The sequence below is a fragment of the Eucalyptus grandis genome, chromosome 3 (assembly GCF_016545825.1).
Source record: "Eucalyptus grandis isolate ANBG69807.140 chromosome 3, ASM1654582v1, whole genome shotgun sequence".
Lineage (NCBI taxonomy): Eukaryota > Viridiplantae > Streptophyta > Magnoliopsida > Myrtales > Myrtaceae > Eucalyptus > Eucalyptus grandis.
In genome coordinates, this window is record NC_052614.1 from 55,802,202 (window position 1) to 55,820,766 (window position 18,565).

General features: G+C 42.2%; 3 protein-coding genes across 7 annotated transcripts; 2 read left to right on the top strand and 1 right to left on the bottom strand.

Annotated features, from left to right (window-relative positions):
• Positions 1-4,584: 4,584 nt before the first annotated feature.
• LOC104437856 (heat shock factor protein HSF30) lies at positions 4,585-7,060 on the top strand. Of its 5 annotated transcripts, XR_005549991.1 has the most exons (4): positions 4,585-5,318; positions 5,764-6,595; positions 6,692-6,798; positions 6,885-7,060. XR_005549991.1 is itself a non-coding variant. In XM_010050907.3 (2 exons), exons 1-2 carry the CDS (start codon positions 4,989-4,991, stop codon positions 6,532-6,534), a joined length of 1,101 nt encoding a protein of 366 aa, XP_010049209.1. In that variant the 5' UTR covers positions 4,585-4,988; the 3' UTR covers positions 6,535-6,834. The 5 variants fall into 5 exon arrangements, 1 of the variants encoding a protein (XP_010049209.1); XR_001985984.2 differs by having other exon boundaries at positions 5,764-6,798; positions 6,885-7,058; XR_724484.3 differs by lacking the exon at positions 6,885-7,060 and having other exon boundaries at positions 6,692-6,834.
• Positions 7,061-9,404: 2,344 nt separating this feature from the next.
• On the top strand, positions 9,405-11,053 carry LOC120291974 (heat shock factor protein HSF30-like). The gene is made up of 2 exons (XM_039309807.1): positions 9,405-9,483; positions 9,723-11,053. Exons 1-2 carry the CDS (start codon positions 9,405-9,407, stop codon positions 10,505-10,507), a joined length of 864 nt encoding a protein of 287 aa, XP_039165741.1. The 3' UTR covers positions 10,508-11,053.
• Positions 11,054-13,988: 2,935 nt separating this feature from the next.
• On the bottom strand, positions 13,989-16,960 carry LOC104437855 (protein IQ-DOMAIN 1). Its single transcript, XM_010050905.3, has 5 exons — positions 16,428-16,960; positions 16,050-16,301; positions 15,298-15,525; positions 15,067-15,180; positions 13,989-14,957 (listed from the first exon to the last, which is right to left on the bottom strand). Exons 1-5 carry the CDS (start codon positions 16,491-16,493, stop codon positions 14,253-14,255), a joined length of 1,365 nt encoding a protein of 454 aa, XP_010049207.2. The 5' UTR covers positions 16,494-16,960; the 3' UTR covers positions 13,989-14,252.
• Positions 16,961-18,565: the final 1,605 nt, after the last annotated feature.

Here is an 18,565-nt window from a genome sequence, read left to right on the forward strand (position 1 = left end):
AATTTTTTGGCTAAAAAGTGCAGGCCTTGGTCATCTCAATTTACACAAAGTCAAACCCCCAAATTCACGACGCATTTGCAAGGGTTCATGATCAACTTGGCTCATTTTAGATTCTGCCTTATCTTTGGGAGATTCATGTGTAGAACAAGATCTCAAAAAGAATTAGAGCCATCTAGCAGAATTTCTTAAGCTAGGAATGTATCGAATCCATCTTCGATCTTCGCATGGATGACTTGTCTATGATTAAAAAAAAAAGGATAAAAAGACAAAACAAAAATTGCTTTTCCTCGACTTTCCAGTTGATTAATGCAAGACGTCTCTACAACCGTAAGTTTCATTACATCACTCATTTTTTGTCAGAATATCTAAATACTCGAAATAAATCGGTCTTTTATATGAATATAACCAATTTAAAATTGCTTTTTTTTTTTGGAGAAAAGAGGAAGACGAAAGCAACTATATTATATTAACCAAAAATCAATTTAAGAAAGAAAAGGAAATGCCATTCTTGGAGGCAATTAGAGGGATAACCTTGCATAATTCAAGTATATACGCCCAAAACAAAACAAAAAACAAATAAAAATTAAAAAGGTCATATGTGGGGTGGGCATCATTTGGGCAAGTGGGCTTTAGCTCGAGCTGCCTCCCACACTGTTCAACAAAATAATGGCCATTTTCTCTTTATGCTCCTTAATTTTATGCTTTTTCCTGTTCGAGAAAGGCGATGACGAAATAACACATTAGGTAAAAAGCTTCCGATAAATAATAATAATAATAATAATCATAATAATAATAATAGCAATACTAGTCAATTTGCACGCTTTTAGCTTCCAGGCCGTGTCACCTCCTTCGGCCGGTTAAAAAAAAAAAAAAAGAAGGGCAGTGGGAGCTCAATCATGACAAAGGAAATTAGGACAAGACAACTATGTGTGCACAAGATTAAAATAATTTTTTTTTTAAATTTACTCTTTACAGCATTAGTTCCTTCGACCACAAGTTTCAAATGTCACCTTCATAGCTAACATGGCATCGGTCGTTATGTGGTGGATATTCCTTATATTCGATAACTACTGATCCATCTTCCTTAAATAAAGTCACTTGGGATTCGCGTCAGATGAGCTGTAACAGCGTGTAGTTTAGATCACCGGCATAATGGTGTTATTGACATGGAAAAAAGGTCCAAGGTAGCGATCAAATTTTAGGTTGTATGACGAAATTTCTTAGGTATCTCGGAGAGAATTATGTTACTTTGCACTAGACTAAAGCCACGTCAGCTCTATTCGTTTGTTGTTGTCTACATGACAGAACTAAAACGAAAGATTTTTTTTTTTTTAATTATCGATACAAGTTTGGAATATTGGTGACGCAAAACAAATTTCGGACCTTTCGGCGTAGTTATTTTGTTAAGAATGTCGGCCCTAATTATTTAAACTTTACAGGTCATATGCTTTACACCCAAAAAAAAAAAAGTTCGATGTGATTTGTCATATTACTTAGACTTGGGTTGTTTCTCATGAATTAAATGATTTGGAAAATATTTTTCTAAAAATAATTATTCATATTGCTTAAAGTAATTAGTTCATGAAAATTATTTTCATTATCGAAAAAAAATCCTGTTTAAACATTTTTGTAAATGATGAAATATTTTTTGTTCATTTATTTTGGTAAGCAATACAAGTGATTATTTTTTGGGAAATTTTTTTTTCTAAACCATTCATTATTTGCAAAATGAACATAATCCTAGCAAGCAAGTTTCACTAAAAACATTTAACACTAGCTTTTTTTAAGGAATTGAAAGTGCCGTCGCGTGTTATTAACAAATGAATGCGTACATAATTGCTACATAGGAACAGAAGTGACGAAATATGCTGCTGTCATGTTTTATTCTGGGAGTATATTCGGATTTATGGGAGCATGTTCTATCTGACCTCATCGGAAACCGAAAAAGAAAGGTGCATATCATTTAATAATTCAATACCGGTTTTTTTTAAACGATTTATTGTTGTTTTATCGATTCCTTGTGGAAGAAAATAGTTCCTTGACATCTCCACTTTTGAAAATAAAATTTTTATGATACTTATCTATTGACATGTAATGTTTATAATTTTGAACTTCTTTTCTTTTTGGCTAGTGTGTCAAATGATGATCATGTCCCAAATTTCCATATTGTAAAACGTCACAAAAGTAATAGCCACTAAATGAAGTAGAGAAGATATGAAAGGAGGAGCGAGCAAGCGAGCGATAATATCAAACATAGGTCAAAGGGCATTAAGTTTCTTTAGGTCTCTAGAGGCGAAGAGGCACGTAGTGAGTAAAATCGAAGCTAATCAAACTTGACAATCTTAGCATATGATCGGTTCTTATAAGAACACGAGCAAATGACAGATTGTCGTGCGCCATCGGGGCATTGCTTAACACGAAGCCCGCTAGAAAGGAGTTTAGGTCCATCTTCCTCGACGAGTCGCGATACGAATCCATCATGCCAAAACCCTCTAAAAGTCCAAAGGGACACAAATGCCGAATACAGTTTTGGAAAATCTCATCCTCATATGGTTTTTTTTTTTTTGGTCGAAATAGATAGCACATTCTATTCTTACTTAAAAGGAGTCTTACAAGACGAATAAGAACTAAAGTTCGAACATAATATATTCCATAAAGGCAAAGGAGGAGTATTCCACCAATTAAGAGGAAGCTTGTTTGCTCGGTGGGTTCATGCTATCCAATCCGTGGCGTAGTTCTCTTTTCGGGTGCAACAACTTACCTTAACATTATCGCAGTGGTCCAATTCATGTCTGCACCGTAGAACAATTTCTTTTAGATTCCACTGAATTTCGGCCCGGCCCAAAATCTGTTCAACGGTAGGGGAACAGTCATTTTCGCAGATCCATCAAAGTGGTTGACTCTAGAAGCCTCCCATGCGCCTCATCTGAAGTTCCTTAATATAAAAGAGTCCATGCAAAATCGCTTCGACTTCGGCCTCTTGCGATGAAGAAACCCTAGAAGTACAGGCGAAGCCTTCGAGCACCTGCCCTTACGAATCACGCACGATACCAACAACAAAACAAAGAAACTCACCCGGAGTCCAAGAAGCATCAACGTTCAACTTCAGATCTTGTCGATCCAGTGGTTTCCATCTACTAGGTATGTTTCGATTAGGGTTTAATCGTTTCTGGGTCTTCTGTTCTCGGGTGAAATTGAAGTGCTGATCTTGCACAATACTCAGGAGATCTGCAGAGTTCGGGGCTTTTGCTCGAAAAATCCATCCATTTCTTGCCTTCCATATATGCCAGAGAACCAGGCCAGTGTATTCTCGTTCAGGTATGAGTTAGCATAGATAGCAAAAAAAAAAAGAGCATTAATTCTCCTTTTTTGGGCCGATTTTCTCTTTGGGCTTGCAAGACGTTCGCTAGGCCCACCAATTAGGATAGACAAGTGTGGAAAGTTTGGGTCCATCTTGCAATGTTTTTATTTGGTTCTCGATGGAGTGGATCGGTTAGCTCCTTTGTTGCCAAGCCCAACTCAAATTTTTTTCATGAAGCGTAGAGCCCACTTGGCCTTTTGGAGTGATAGTTTTGCCAGCGTCGGCAGGTATCGCCCGACGATACTCCCTTTATTTGATGTGGGGCATGGTCCTTTCCTATCCCCATTTACTATCCTAAAAGTCGATAAGGAGCCGTACCTTATCCGAGCCCTTTTGCCTTGACAATTGCTCTCTACCTTGATTGGATTGGGCATGAGCCTAATCAATTCAAAAGCTACACATCTACTAGGGATCTTGCGCTGTTGCCATCTAAAATGATGTGATGTTTTGAGGGTGGGTCTCGACTCATAAGTCACGGAGCAGGACCTCCCCCAACCAATTAGGGAGTTAGGATGTCATAAAATATCCCATGTAAAAAATTGATTTGATTGGTAGTGTTGACTTGTATTCTTACAACATTTCTCCTATTTGACGTGAGATTCAGTACATTCTTGCCCATTTCGTCAATTTAAAAGTTTGCTGAGAGTCGCATCTTATTCAAACAATTTCGCTTGGACAATCAGTTCTCACCCCTCATCGAATCAGGTATGGGCCTAATTCGTCCATCAAACCATACATTCATCGAAAAAGAAATTCGGTTCAGATAACATCTGTAATGACGCGGTTCATTTAATATGGGCCAAGTCTCGAAACCAGCACTCTAAGTAATTAGACAAGAAAATCACCATTCAAGGGCAAAAATCTGACTTATGACCATCCAACAAGATCTTTCCCAGTCCATGTTGAACTTGGAATGCCACAGCTACCACTTTTAACTATGTAAGGAATTGTTGTTCGAAAAAAAAAAAAACTATGTAAGGAATTACTTAGTGCCATAATTTTTCACCTTGTCACTCCACCAAAAAAGATTGCCATCCCATGACAGGAGAGAGAGAGAGAGATTGTGGGACCCCATAAATATAATTTTCACGGCTCTGAATTTTCCACTGGGTTTATCCACAAAGTACCGTCGTCCCCCGACAGAAGAGAGAGGGATTTCCCGGGCCCCACAGATCCAATTTCAACTTCCCCAAATTAAAGATGAAGCCCTAAAAAAAAAAATCCTCCCCTCGTCTCGGCACAGCCCGACATCTCGCGAAATTTCTAGAATTTTCACTCCCCGAGTCAAAACCTTTGACCAGAACAAGCGCTACCATCCGCCGGAAGTTTCTCACACTCTCTCCGACACAAAAAAGCTGCCACCCAACGCCGCCGTGTCTCTCTCTAGAATTCTCCTCTCCCGTTCTTATATACCACCTCGCTTTCTCTCTCTTCGCCCCCAACAATCTCGTTCTCCTCCGTCTTCTCCCCCGCACTGCCACTTACCAGAGTCGCCACCGCGCTTTCTCTCTCTGTCTCTCTCTCTCTAACAGTGCTCACCACCCACGCCGACAATGGTACCAAGATCAAGAATCGCATAGCCGACCGGAAGAGGAAAGAAACCCAAGAAACGCCGCCGCCGCCGCCGATGGAGAGGGTGATCGTGATCAAAGAAGAAGACCGAGACCAAGAACGCGAAGATGTGATCGTGTGCTCGACTGGGTCGTCGTCGTCGTCGGGCTCGGCCGCTGCTGCTGCTCCGAGGCCGATGGAGGGGCTCCACGAGGTAGGCCCGCCGCCGTTCCTGATGAAGACGTTCGAGATGGTGGAGGACCCGTCGACGGACGCGGTGGTGTCGTGGAGCGGGGCGAAGAACAGCTTCATCGTGTGGGACTCCCACCGGTTCGCCTCCACCCTGCTCCCCAAGTACTTCAAGCACGGCAACTTCTCCAGCTTCATCCGGCAGCTCAACACTTACGTAAGTGTTTGATCAAATTCTCCAGTCGCACCCGCCTTTGATTTGTGTCTTTAGTTCCTCGATTTCGGGGAATCCGGTACTGATTTTTTCGACGTGTTCATGCTCTTGAGTTTGTTTTAGCCTTTTAGGACAAATGAAGCTTCTGGTTTTGGAGTCTGCTAGAGTTGATTTAGCAACCGAACTGCATTAAGATCGAGAACAGGAATTTCACTGGATGAAAGTTTTACTAGAATTTTCCAATTAATTTGATTTGCTTTGCTCTCTTTATGAAGCATCCATCGCCTAATTTGGTGTGGTTGAGATGATCTGTTTGTTTGAATTGTACTGTAGCTTGAGTTGTTCTGCTCAGATGACGAAACTGCCAAAACTTTAACATTTCCTCACAAATAAAGCAGGGGAAATCAATCGCCTATGAAGTTTCGCTGACGTATGAAAATTTATGCAGGGATTTAGGAAGGTGGATCCAGACAGATGGGAATTCGCGAATGAAGGTTTCTTGGGAGGGCAGAAGCATCTGCTCAAGACCATCAAGAGGAGGAGGAACGTCCCGCAGAATCAGCAGCAGCATGGAGCCACGGCCTGCGTCGAACTGGGACAGTTCGGATTGGAAGGCGAGCTCGAGAGGTTGACACGAGACCGCAACTTGTTGATGTCTGAAATCGCGAAGCTGAAGCAGCAGCAACAGCACTCGATGGAGCTGATTGCAGCAATGGAAGATAGGTTGCAGAGAACAGAGAATAAGCAGCAGCAGATGCTGACTTTCCTCGCCAAAGCGCTCAGTAACCCATCTTTCGTTCAGAACTTGGCACAAAGAAAGGAATTGCAAAGTCTCGGCATCGGAAAGAAGCGGAGATTGACTGCTAGCCCGAGCTTGGAGAATTTGCAAGCAGACCAAGATCTAGAAGAGCTGGGGCCGATTGAATCCGATATGGAGACACTTCTCTATGGTGCCTTGGAGAATGAATCAAGCATCGACATTGAAGACCCACTTGGAAGTTCGATGCCAGGGACCAACGGTGATGAGCTGGATTCTGTGAACGAGACGATCTGGGAGGAACTATTGAATGAGGACGCAATTCCGGAGGAAGAGTGGCCACTCGGCGACGAATCGGATTTCGAGGTGGATGTGGAGGATTTGGTCGAGAACCCTCCGGATTGGGGAGAGGACTTGAATGAGCTGGCGGACCAAATAGGTTATCTCAGATCGAAGCCATGATCGATGTCACTGAACTAGTCCTCCTCTGCAACACCATTCCTGACTATAATGAAGATTTGTGGTAGGTCAAATAAATCCATGTCCTTTATAAGTGTGTTATTAAATATGTGTGTGCGTGCTAGTCTGGCTTGTCATCTAATAGGAGAGTGTTGAGCAGGAGGGAATGGTTGAAGTTGCAGAGGGGGCCAAATCAAATGTTGCTTGAATGCTTTGCTGGTTTCTCTGTATCCTTGATAATTTTTTGATTTGTCTAGCATTCTGATGGTAAATGGTACTTGCTTTAGGTGGGTTACTTCTGAATTTGTTCTTGCTGGCGTTGATTTTCTTCTTTTTTCGATTCATTTTTGCAGGCGAACTCAGTTAAAAGACTCGTTGAAGCCACCAAATTTACACGCCCAGATCATGGTCCCTCCAATTTGTTTCATTCATCCCACCAAATCTTAGATGTACAGATTTGTTTGTTCATGTAAATTTTGGTTAATTGAACCAGCAGATTCATATTAAAAAAGTGGCCGTTCTATATATATATATATATTAAATTTGAATTTCTGGCCTATCTTTTTGTAGCTTTCTGTGGGAATACATACTGCAATTAATGTGGAAATTAGGTAAAAATGGGAAGATGGAGAAGAGATTCTTGATCCAAAAGAAAGAGCTATTGATAGGATAAAGAGTACATGGGGATGGAACAGGTGGGAGAATTGCTCTGGGGTGAGAGATCTCGCAATATCACCCCGTATTCATTCTCTGTCGGGAAGACAAAAATAGATAGGAAATTATGGGGCCTCACGCTGGTGAAGGTACACACCACGTCAGGATTTCGATTCTGATTATCGCTGGATAAGTAGGTATAATAACCTCCTGCGTCTGAGGTGAATAAGGGTAAATTAAAGGCTCACTGTCAGACAAGCATGCCTAACGGCATAGTCACTAAACCGACTGACTTGTTTGATACCCTCGGTTCAGTTCAGGCAACTGTCCCGTCGCTCTCGGCAAAGTGACAGGACACGTTGGACCACCAAGTTGTTTCTAATAAACCGGATGACCTCCTCATCCGGTTTATACCAAATTAAGGAAAGTGCATCTAAATAAGGGATGAAGAAAGTTTTCAACTCTTTTTTTTTTTTTTTTTTTTTATATAGAAAGTATGGTTATAATATTTTTGCAAAAAAAAAATTAATAATATAATCTATGAATAAGCACAGATTGAATTTCGATAATAATGGTTCAACTGATTCTTCATTAAATGCAAAACTAGATGGAAAGGACCCGATCGTTGTTGCTTGTTCAAGTCGCTAGAGTCTTTAACTAGGTGATACTCCTGGGTACTTTCATCTTCTTTGATTAATTAAGAGGTGAATTTTTTTAAAAGGGTAAATGCACGGTAAGTCCTAAAATTTATCATGAAGATACAATTATATCTTAAAATTTTTAAAAAGTGTATTCAAATCTGAAAACTTGTCAAGTTGATTTAATAAAGTCCTTCCGTTAATTTTATTCAATTAGGCTAATGGAAGATAATGACGTGGCATTTTAAATTTTCTCTGGACACGTGGTGATGATGTGGCACTTAGTAAGTGCCACATCAAAAAAATATACAAAATTAAAAAGAAATATAGACTAAATTAGATAAAAAATGAACCAACTAATTAAAAAAAAAAACACAAACTTTAAAAAAGGAAGACAATGTGAGGCCTTGAAACAGCTAATTAGCTATTGTGGCTGCCTATTGTCGGAAATGCCAATAAAGGTCGCCCAGGCCTCACCAATGGCTGGTGAGGTTGCCAACCCTAGATGAGGCCATGACAAGCCTAGCGAGGGACTGGCTGCCCAAATCTAGAAGGGGGCTTGACCCTCACCCTAGATTTGAGCGACAGTCATGTAGCCTTCACTTGGGGCCGACAACGCTCACCCGACCCTAGACAAGGTCTTGCTACGAGGCCGATGACCATTGTCCAGCGCTAGGCCCTCCGGGGGGCATTGAGGCCTTGCCAGAGATAGGCAAGGCCTAAGCGACTTCCACTGGCCTTTCCCAACAATGGACGACGATAGCTACTAGCAAGCTGTTGTTCCTGTCACGTTAGAATTTTTCACTAACCTAGTTAAACAGAATTAACGGATAAAATTGATCAAACTAACTCGATAAATTATGACTTAATTACACTTTTTGTTTTGAAAGTTATAATACTCCATTGTATTTTCATAATAAGTTTTAGTACTTCTAGTACACTAGATTATTTTAAAATTTAGCGAGATTAAATGTCAAGAATCTAATAGCTTGCAACAATAGATTATGTCGAAGAAAGAACTAGATTTACAAGACAATTTTATGTAAAATTCGAGTCATGCAAATTAAGAAGATCAAATAAATATGTCGAAAAACGAAAAAAAAAAAATTTGAAAAAAGTGGTGGTTCAGTAGGACTCAGCCCATCAGACCGTGCCCTGGGTGACAACGGCCCGTCAACCTTCCAGCGGTTGAGAGCGGGAGGTCTCCGCGGCTTTTTCGAAGCCCGACACGGACCTCTACCGCACTTTAGGACGAAAGTGGTCCACCTTCTTTCGGAACGGGCGGGCCAGCAAGTGAGCCACTTCAGACCCGGCCCAACGGGAATCCACGTTCCACCACATTAATGCCCCCACTCGGGTCACAAGCTCCCGTTACAGAGCTCGGCGTTCCTAGTTGACGTGCGCGGAGCTTATTAAGTGTGTTTTATGCTTTCCAATTTCCGATGTGGGATAAGTGGGCTTCTTCATGTTCTTTCATTTCACGAAGCGCAAAACATCGCGACAGAGTGGCTGTGCGGTCGGCTAAAGGAGAAATGTGACGGTGAGGGCCGTCACGAATGAGTTTTCCTCTACGCGAACGTGATGAAGGATGCGAAGAAAAGGCAGTGCTGGGGTGAGAATTCGTCCCGTGAAAGAAGCTTTGAGCAAAGAGAGCTTTTTGGTAATGAGTGGAGGAGGAGAGCAGCTATTCAAGTCTTATTCTGGACTGGAGATGCCCCCCCTACCCATCCTGTGAGACTTTTCCATTACTCAAATGCTGACTGGGGAGGAGATCCTGATTAAGGAGATCAATTTCAGGTTTTTGTGTCTTCTCTGCTGTCTTATGCTTGTGTTGGCATATTCTAATAGGAATTAGCCGTATTGGAAATAGCCGGCAAAGTCAGCATCTTACCCGGTAAGCACCGCATCTAGGATTTAGGAAGGTGGATCCAGACAGATGGGAATTCGCGAATGAAGGTTTCTTGGGAGGGCAGAAGCATCTGCTCAAGACCATCAAGAGGAGGAGGAACGTCCCGCAGAATCAGCAGCAGCAGCATGGAGCCACGGCCTGCGTCGAATTGGGACAGTTTGGATTGGAAGGCGAGCTCGAGAGGTTGACACGGGACCGCAACTTGTTGATGTCTGAAATCGCGAAGCTGAAGCAGCAGCAACAGCACTCGAGGGAGCTGATTGCAGCAATGGAAGATAGGTTGCAGAGAACAGAGAATAAGCAGCAGCAGATGCTGACTTTCCTCGCCAAAGGGCTCAGTAACCCATCTTTCGTTCAGAACTTGGCACAAAGAAAGGAATTGCAAAGTCTCGGCATCGGAAAGAAGCGGAGATTGACTGCTAGCCCGAGCTTGGAGAATTTGCAAGCAGACCAAGATCTAGAAGAGCTGGGGCCGATTGAATCCGATATGGAGACACTTCTCTATGGTGCCTTGGAGAATGAATCAAGCATCGACATTGAAGACCCACTTGGAAGTTCGATGCCAGGGACCAACGGTGATGAGCTGGATTCTGTGAACGAGACGATCTGGGAGGAACTATTGAATGAGGACGCAATTCCGGAGGAAGAGTGGCCACTCGGCGACGAATCGGATTTCGAGGTGGATGTGGAGGATTTGGTCGAGAACCCTCCGGATTGGGGAGAGGACTTGAATGAGCTGGCGGACCAAATAGGTTATCTCAGATCGAAGCCATGATCGATGTCACTGAACTAGTCCTCCTCTGCAACACCATTCCTGACTATAATGAAGATTTGTGGTAGGTCAAATAAATCCATGTCCTTTATAAGTGTGTTATTAAATATGTGTGTGCGTGCTAGTCTGGCTTGTCATCTAATAGGAGAGTGTTGAGCAGGAGGGAATGGTTGAAGTTGCAGAGGGGCCAAATCAAATGTTGCTTGAATGCTTTGCTGGTTTCTCTGTATCCTTGATAATTTTTTGATTTGTCTAGCATTCTGATGGTAAATGGTACTTGCTTTAGGTGGGTTACTTCTGAATTTGTTCTTGCTGCTTTTGATTTTCTTCTTCTTTCGATTCATTTTTGCAGGCGAACTCAGTTAAAAGACTCGTTGAAGCCACCAAATTTACACGCCCAGATCATGGTCCCTCCAATTTGTTTCATTCATCCCACCAAATCTTAGATGTATAGATTTGTTTGTTCATGTAAATTTTGGTTGATTGAACCAGTAGATTCATGTTAAAAAAGTGGCCGTTCTATATATATATTAATTTGAATTTCTGGCCTATCTCTTTGTAGCTTTCTGTGGGAATACATACTGCAATTAATGTGGAAATTAGGTAAAAATGGGAAGATGGAGAAGAGATTGTTGATCCAAAAGAAAAGAGCTCTTGATAGGATAAAGAGTACAAGGGGATGAAACAGGTGGGAGAATTGCTCTAAGGTGAGAGATTTCGCAATGTCATCCTCGTATTTCTTCTCTGTCAGGAAGACAAAAATAGATAGGGAATTATGGGGTTTCATGGTGGTGAAGGTAGATATCACATCAGGACTTCGATTCTGATTATTGCTGGGTAGGTAGATATAATAGTCTCCAATGCCTGAGGTGAGTAAGGGTAGATAAGTCACTGAATCGACTGACTTGTTTAATACCCTTGGTTCAGTTCAAGCAACTATCCTGTTGCTCTCGGCAAAGTGACAGGACACGTTGGACCACCAAGTTGTTTCTAACAAACCAAATGACCTTCTCATCCGGTTTATACCAAATTAAGGAAAGTGCATCTAAATAAAGGATGAAGAAAGTTTTCAACTTTTTTTTTTCTTTATATGGAAAGTATAGTTATAATATTCTATGGGGAAAAAAAAATACTAATAATATAATTTATGAACAAGCACATATTGAATTTTGGTAATAATGGTTTAGTTGATTCTTCATTAAATGCAAAACTAGATGGAAAGGGCCCGATCGTTGCTGCTTGTTCAGGTCGCTAGAGTCTTTAACTAGGTGATACTCTTGGGTGCTTTCATCTTCTTTGATTAATTAAGAGGCCAATTTTTTAAAAAGGGTAAATGCAATGAAAATCTTAAAATTTATCATAAAAATGCAATTAAATATTAAAACTTTTCAAAAGTGTATTCAAATCTGAAAACTTGTTAAGTTGATTTAATCAAATCCTTCTGTTAATTTTATTCAATTAGGCTAATAGAAGATAATGACGTGGCATTTAAAAAATTTTCTCAGGACACGTGGTGATGATGTGGCACCCACTAAGTGCCACATCAAAAAAATATGCAAAAAAATTAAAAAGAATAATAGACTAAATTAGATATAAAAAAATGAAACAGCTAATAAAAAAAAAAACACAAACTTTAAAAAAGGAAGATAATGTGATGCCTTAACTGGCTATTGTATGTGATGCCTTAACCGGCTATTATGGCTGCCCATTGTTAGAAATGACCAATAAAGATCGCCTGGGCCTCACCAATGGCTGGTGAGGTCGCAAAAAAAATGAAACAGCTAATTAAAAAAAAACACTAACTTTAAAAAAGGAAGATAATATGATGCCTTGACTGGCTATTATGGCTGCCCATTGTTAGAAATGACCAATAAAGATCGCCTGGGCCTCACCAATGGCTGGTGAGGTCGCCAATGCTGGATGAGGCCATGACAAACCTAGCAAAGGGACTGACTGCCCAAATCTGGAAGGGGCCATGATAGCCTTTACTTGGGGCCGATGACGCTCACCCAACCCTAGGCAAGGTCTTGGAAAAAAAAAGTGGTGGTTCAGTAGGACTCAGCCCATTAGACCGTGGTGGGCCTGGGTGGCACCAGCCCGTAATCCTTCCACTGTCGAGAGCGGGAGGTCTTCGCTGCTCTGTGAAGCCAGCCTGACGCGGACCCCTCCACTTTAGGACCCACGTTGCCCAGGCCTTCGCCCGAACCGCATGGTTCAACTCTCGGCTTGGAACGGGCGGGCCAGCAAATTGCCAACATCAGACCCGGTTCAGTGGATCCGAGCCCATGTTCCACCACTTTGATGCCCCCACTCGGGTCACAAGCCCTCGTTACTGAGCTCGGCGAACAAATCTCACGTGCACGGAGCTTATTAACTGTGTTTTATGCATTCGACTTTCCGATGTGGGATAAGTGGGCTTCTTCATGTTCTTTCATTTGACGAAGCGCAAAACATCGCGACAGAGTGGCTGTGCCGTCTGCTAAAGGAGAAATGTGATGGTGAGGGCCGTCACGAATGAGTTTTCCTCTACGCGAAGGTGATGAAGGATGCGAAGAAAAGGCAGCGCTGGGGTGAGAATTCGTCCTGTGAAAAAGCTTGAGCGAACAGAGCTTTTTGGTATGAGTGGAGGAGGAGAACAGCTTTTCGAGTCTTATTCTGGACTGGAGATGCCCCCCCACCCATCCTGTGAGACTTTTCCATTACTCAAATGCTGACTGGGGCGGAGATCCTGATTCAAGGAGATCAATTTCAGGTTTTTGTGTCTTTACTTTGCTGTCTTATGCTTGTGTTGGCATATTCTAATAGGAATTAGCCATATCGGAAATAGCCGGCAAAGTCAGCATCTTACCCTGCAAGCACCGCATCTAGGATTCTGTAATCACTTTTGTATTTGGTCTATATCTAACTCGGTTCTGTCCTTGTGTTCTAACCCCTTGTGCATCGGAACCGATGAGTGCATTTCATGATGAACTGTGGGTAGGAAAAACAAAGAGTTTTGCTGCATTCGATTGCTTTCAATGTCATCTGCACGATCAGATGTCCCATTAAACGGAATCGTAGCCAATGGCATGGATTCCCGTCTGGTTAAGGCATGGGCCCAGCCGAGACTGAACTCGACTGCACAGTTTCACCATTTTTGGCTGGATTATCAGCAAGGTCTCGAAGAAAGCCATGGCCTGAGAAGGAAATCAAACGCCTATTTGCGATTCTGCAAGACCATTGAAACTGGAGCAACTCAGGACCTCAAAGCTTCCCTGCACCTTCTGAATGAACCTAAACCTTCTATTTTTATTTTTTTTTTCTGGTAAAAGAATATAGAACACAGTTTTGAACATCCTAGCACGCAGCAACATGTGCTCCATCATCGTCGTTAACAAGAACATAAGCTTCACAAAAAGAACCTTAGATAATTGCATCCACTCTGTACAGCACAATCGGCTACATTGTCATTTTAAGAATACCTGAGTGAATAATCCAATGCGTGTTTGGTTTTAGGATGCTCAAGTTAGATGATTTTGAAATATGAACCTGTGGGACAGTCCCTTAAGTCATAAGCATCGCCCCAAATCCAATCCTCCCACCTCTTAAGAATTTCAGTTGACTCTGCTACATCTTCGAACGCGAAAAACTACAGAAAGAACTGTTTACAGGTCAAATGCACCGAATTCTTCGAAACCAACAAGTTGTTGAACTTACATTACCCACAAATAAAAACCAAAAGCCCCAAAAAGGACAACTACGTGAATCTCTAAAAATACAAGCAATTCTCCCTCTCCATCACCTTCAAATTCCTGTCCAACCTGGTCATCTGATTAAGCGGCCTTGAGAAATTCATCATCGAGGGCTCGCAACCGGCACCACTTTTCAAATCCCCATTGCCACATAACCCAGCTGAAAGTGCGAGAAACTGAAACTCATCCATGGATTGTCTCTGTACCCTCCTTGACAGATGACTTCCAGTCTTCTGCTTTGCCTTAGTAGATTCGGTCAAGTTCATATAACTTGGCTTCCCATGGCTACCACCATTCATTTTCTCCGATGTCACGCCATTGTTTCCTGAGGCTGGGGTCATAGATGTACAGAATGAAGATGAAGGCGAGCTCTCATCACAGAGGTAGTCAGAACTCGGGCTTGAGGATGACCGAGTGGCACGTCCAGCTAGGGGAGGCTTCGCAGAAATTCTAGTGGTCATGTTATTCCTCCGAACTTTAACAGAAGGTGGTTCAGAAGATTTCGATTGTGCAACTAGAGGAGAGTCTGAGAAAGTCTTCGAAGCGGCAGTTGTTTCCAACAGATCAGAGTGGGATTCTTCCATCAGTCTGGTCTCCCATGGCTTGGCCGACATCCACCGTTCTAACCAACTCCAATTCCAGCTATTTTTGTCAAACTCATATGACTTGAGAGCAGGCACTGACCCAAGTGGTCTGGAATTTGCATCACCATTTGATTTCCACTGCCACAAATGCAAGCATTATCCAAGAAATTACTCAGCATGCTTATGCCAGAGATTAGGTTGCAATGTAATATGAGACTAGAATGTCATCAGATGTTAATCTAGTTACCTTTTGAGTAAGGGCGTATGCAATTGCTCTATCTCTTTTGAAAGCTCCTTCTTGCCTCATTTGTAACTTTGCTTTGACATCTTCAAGCGTTCCCTTACTATCACACCACCCTTCCTGAATGGTAAAGATGCATAATTTAGACTTCTGAGTTCATGAAGTTTCTTAAATGCAAAATAATAGAAAAATTGTGATAATCTTATGTAAATTTATATGCTTTCGGATACTTGATACCTCAGCTTGTTTTAAGAGATCGGCCTTGCTTCGATGCTCATCAAGAATCCGTTGCACTGCCTGGCCCTCGATGGACATTCGGACACGGCGTGCCCTCACTCGGGCCTGGACTCGAACAAGAGCCTGCATGCACCTCAGTGTGACGGCCGCCTGCTTCCTCACTTGTCTCCCACGAACCAAAGCTTGAAGCCTCACGATTCCTTTCAAGGCCTTCAATGCCCTTCTAGCCTGCATTTTAAATACACAGATAAAACTAAGAGAAAAGCACCCATTGCCAGATAAATAAACATTGTTGTTTGTCCGGCATAATCTTATCCGAGCTCATCTAATTACTACCTAGAACATCATATGAAATTTTCAATTCAAGTTTCAAAAATCAACTGAGGATTCAGAGAGACAGCAACTGCAAGCCGGTAATGCTGCTCTGTGGACTATACAGGGGGGTAAGTATGCAACGGCAACCCAAGTGCAACAAGACCCGCTGCTTTAAAATAAAATCACATCCCTTCACAATCTCATAAAGTGGGTGCAAAAAAAAAAAAAGAAAACCGTTGCTTAATGATTCAGGAAAAGCTACAAATGTTATGATTAAACCAATATTTTCTCAATCAGAGAATGCAAATCTGAATCAGCTAAAGTGAAGGGACTCAGTCAACAGACAATTTTCACACTTTTTCAGCTTTTCAAGATCAAGCATCATCATAAGAAGAGTAAACACTTTCAGCAATAGAGTCCATGAGCAACCCACTCACCAAGAATCCACGGAAAGTGGTCTGTATCCTAATGGCAGCCCATTCCTGCCTCACAACCCTGAAGTCCTTCGGAGGAGCTCGAACCACTGTTGCCATTGCAGCAGAAAAGGCATTAGCAAGTGGTGATAAACCGTGGTTAGACCCCTCGGATGCTGCATAGTGCTTCCCTTTAAATGCACTCCATGAAGACCCCAGATCTCCTGATGGGCCCCTCCACAGCTTCCATTTCTTGCCCTTAGAGCTTCCCTTTTGCTGTAGAGAAAGAGATAGAGAGGATGAGCTTAGGCCTATAAAACAGTGTGCAAAACCAACATCTGGAAGCAAGATCAAAGACGTCAAAGTTTTGAACTTTTCATAAGCGTGATGATTGAGACTTACATGGTCTTCTTTCTCGGGCTTCTTGTGACCTATAAGAGCTTTCACCCATTTTCCAGAAGCACCCATTTGCGCAGATACTCTAGCTTCAGAAGCGAGCTCGCAACACCTTCAAAAATCAAAACTTTCTTTGGCAACGCGATCTTTAACCCTGACAATGCAGATGAAAGCTCACATGGAGGAAGAGGAGGTTCTGCTATGCAGGAAAATGACTTGGAAGAGAGCTCCAGAACCCAGTTTCAGACTAGAAACTGAAGTGACAGAGAAGGCGTGAAGCAGTCAAAAGGGTTACAGAAGAAAGAGAAAGGAAAACAAGAAAATGGGTAACAATAAAGGGTGAGAGTTGAGTAACTATAAAGCTTCATGAAAAGCAAAAATTTGTACTGGGAGAAGAGAAGAGTAGATGGTGCCACATTTAAAATCAGAGAGAGAGAGAGAGAGAGAGAGGGTGTGTGTAGTTACAGAAGTGGTGGCTTTCGGGGGTCGCGGTCGTGGGTTGGTTTTGCGGTGCGTGCAGAGAGTAGTCAGGCCAGGCCAGTCCAATGCTCCAAAACCCAACGAACCGTTTGGGGGGTGGCCATGGGTTTTGAAATTCAAAAGCAATAAAATGGACACAAAAAGGCATCGTCCCGCTCGAATCCCTGGCCAATGCCTTGCCAATAGTTTCTGCTTCTGCATTATTTCTATTCGTCTCGGCATGTGAAAACTCAGCAGCGTGCCACGTCCTCCGGAAGGGAAAGATAAAATATAAAGAAAAAAGGTGATTTTCTCTTCATGGAAAGGCACGTCCCCTTTGGCGCAGTAGAAAAGAGAACCAAAAAGAAGGGGACAAGAAATCAATCAAGTCAGTGCTGTCAAAGATCCGGGGGCCTTTCTAGCTTGAACGAGGGAAGAGGAGAGGGGCCTCACGACTTTGATTGCGCACGATTTCTTGCCCTTGTCAAAACGTTGGCAGCGCCTTCGAATTTTGAGCGAGGTAATCAGAAACAGTATGTGCTTGGATTCGAGTTGGGTCTTGGGGGGCCACATTGTTGATGAAGACAGTAAATTTGCCCATTTTCATTCCTGTGGGCAAAGAAATGAAAAATGGTGTCCTCTTCATTCAATGTATAATGCATATGCCCTCCTATGTTTATTGATGACTTGGGTTTACAATGGTTTTAGGACATGTGACATTCAGAACAAAATGTCCTTAGAAACGATCGTAAAAAATTATCTTCACCATACCCAAATTCATGACTGTACTTCCATGGTTGGCGTTTGGTCTCATAATCTCTGTTGCTCTTGTATGGTTTTCAATTGTCCTAAGTTTTAGAATTATGGTTTGTACTTGATGGAAAGACTCTATATTTTTTATTTATTAATAGAATGTGGTTTTTCAAGACATAATTCCAAAGGTCCATCAAGATCTTGATAACATTAATAGGCAACCATACGGTGGATCTATTATATCAACAATTTAATGCTATGTCTATATGTGAAATCTATATAAGTGAAAACACTTCCTAATGTTGCCATATATATTTATATTACCAAATGCTTTTAGTTGAACGATTGGATGCATTTACTGAATAATCTCTTGATTGTGCATGGAGTTTCATGACATAGTTGTCCATAGACTACTGTCTTCTTGTCACTATTACAATGTTTTAGCACTCGTGGTGATTCTTATTTTCATAATGTCATTAACAGAAAGCGCGTTTGTTTGTGTTTATTTAAAAATTGTTAGGGAATGAAATAGAAAAAAATATTTACATTAGGGAGAACAATTTTGAACAAAATACGCGTTTGGTAAAACTTTTGTTAGGGAATAAAAAATAAACGAAAGCATGTTTGGTAAATTTGGATAATTTTTTATTTCTTTTATTTTTTCTATTTTTTTCTTTTATTTCTTTTTTTCTTTTTTCTTTTCATTTTTTTCTTCTTTTGGCCGGTCGCCGGCCAGGCCAGCCGGCGACCGGCCGGCGAGGGCCGAGCTCGCCCAGCGGCGGGCGAGGCGCGGCCTCGCCGGGCCACCGCCAGGCGAGGCCGAGGCTCGCCGGCCGCTGGGCGAGCTCGGCCTCGCCGGCCTGGGCGAGCTCGAGGCCGGATCTGGGCGAGATCGAGCTCGCCCAGGCCGGCGCGAGGTCGGCCTCGCCTTG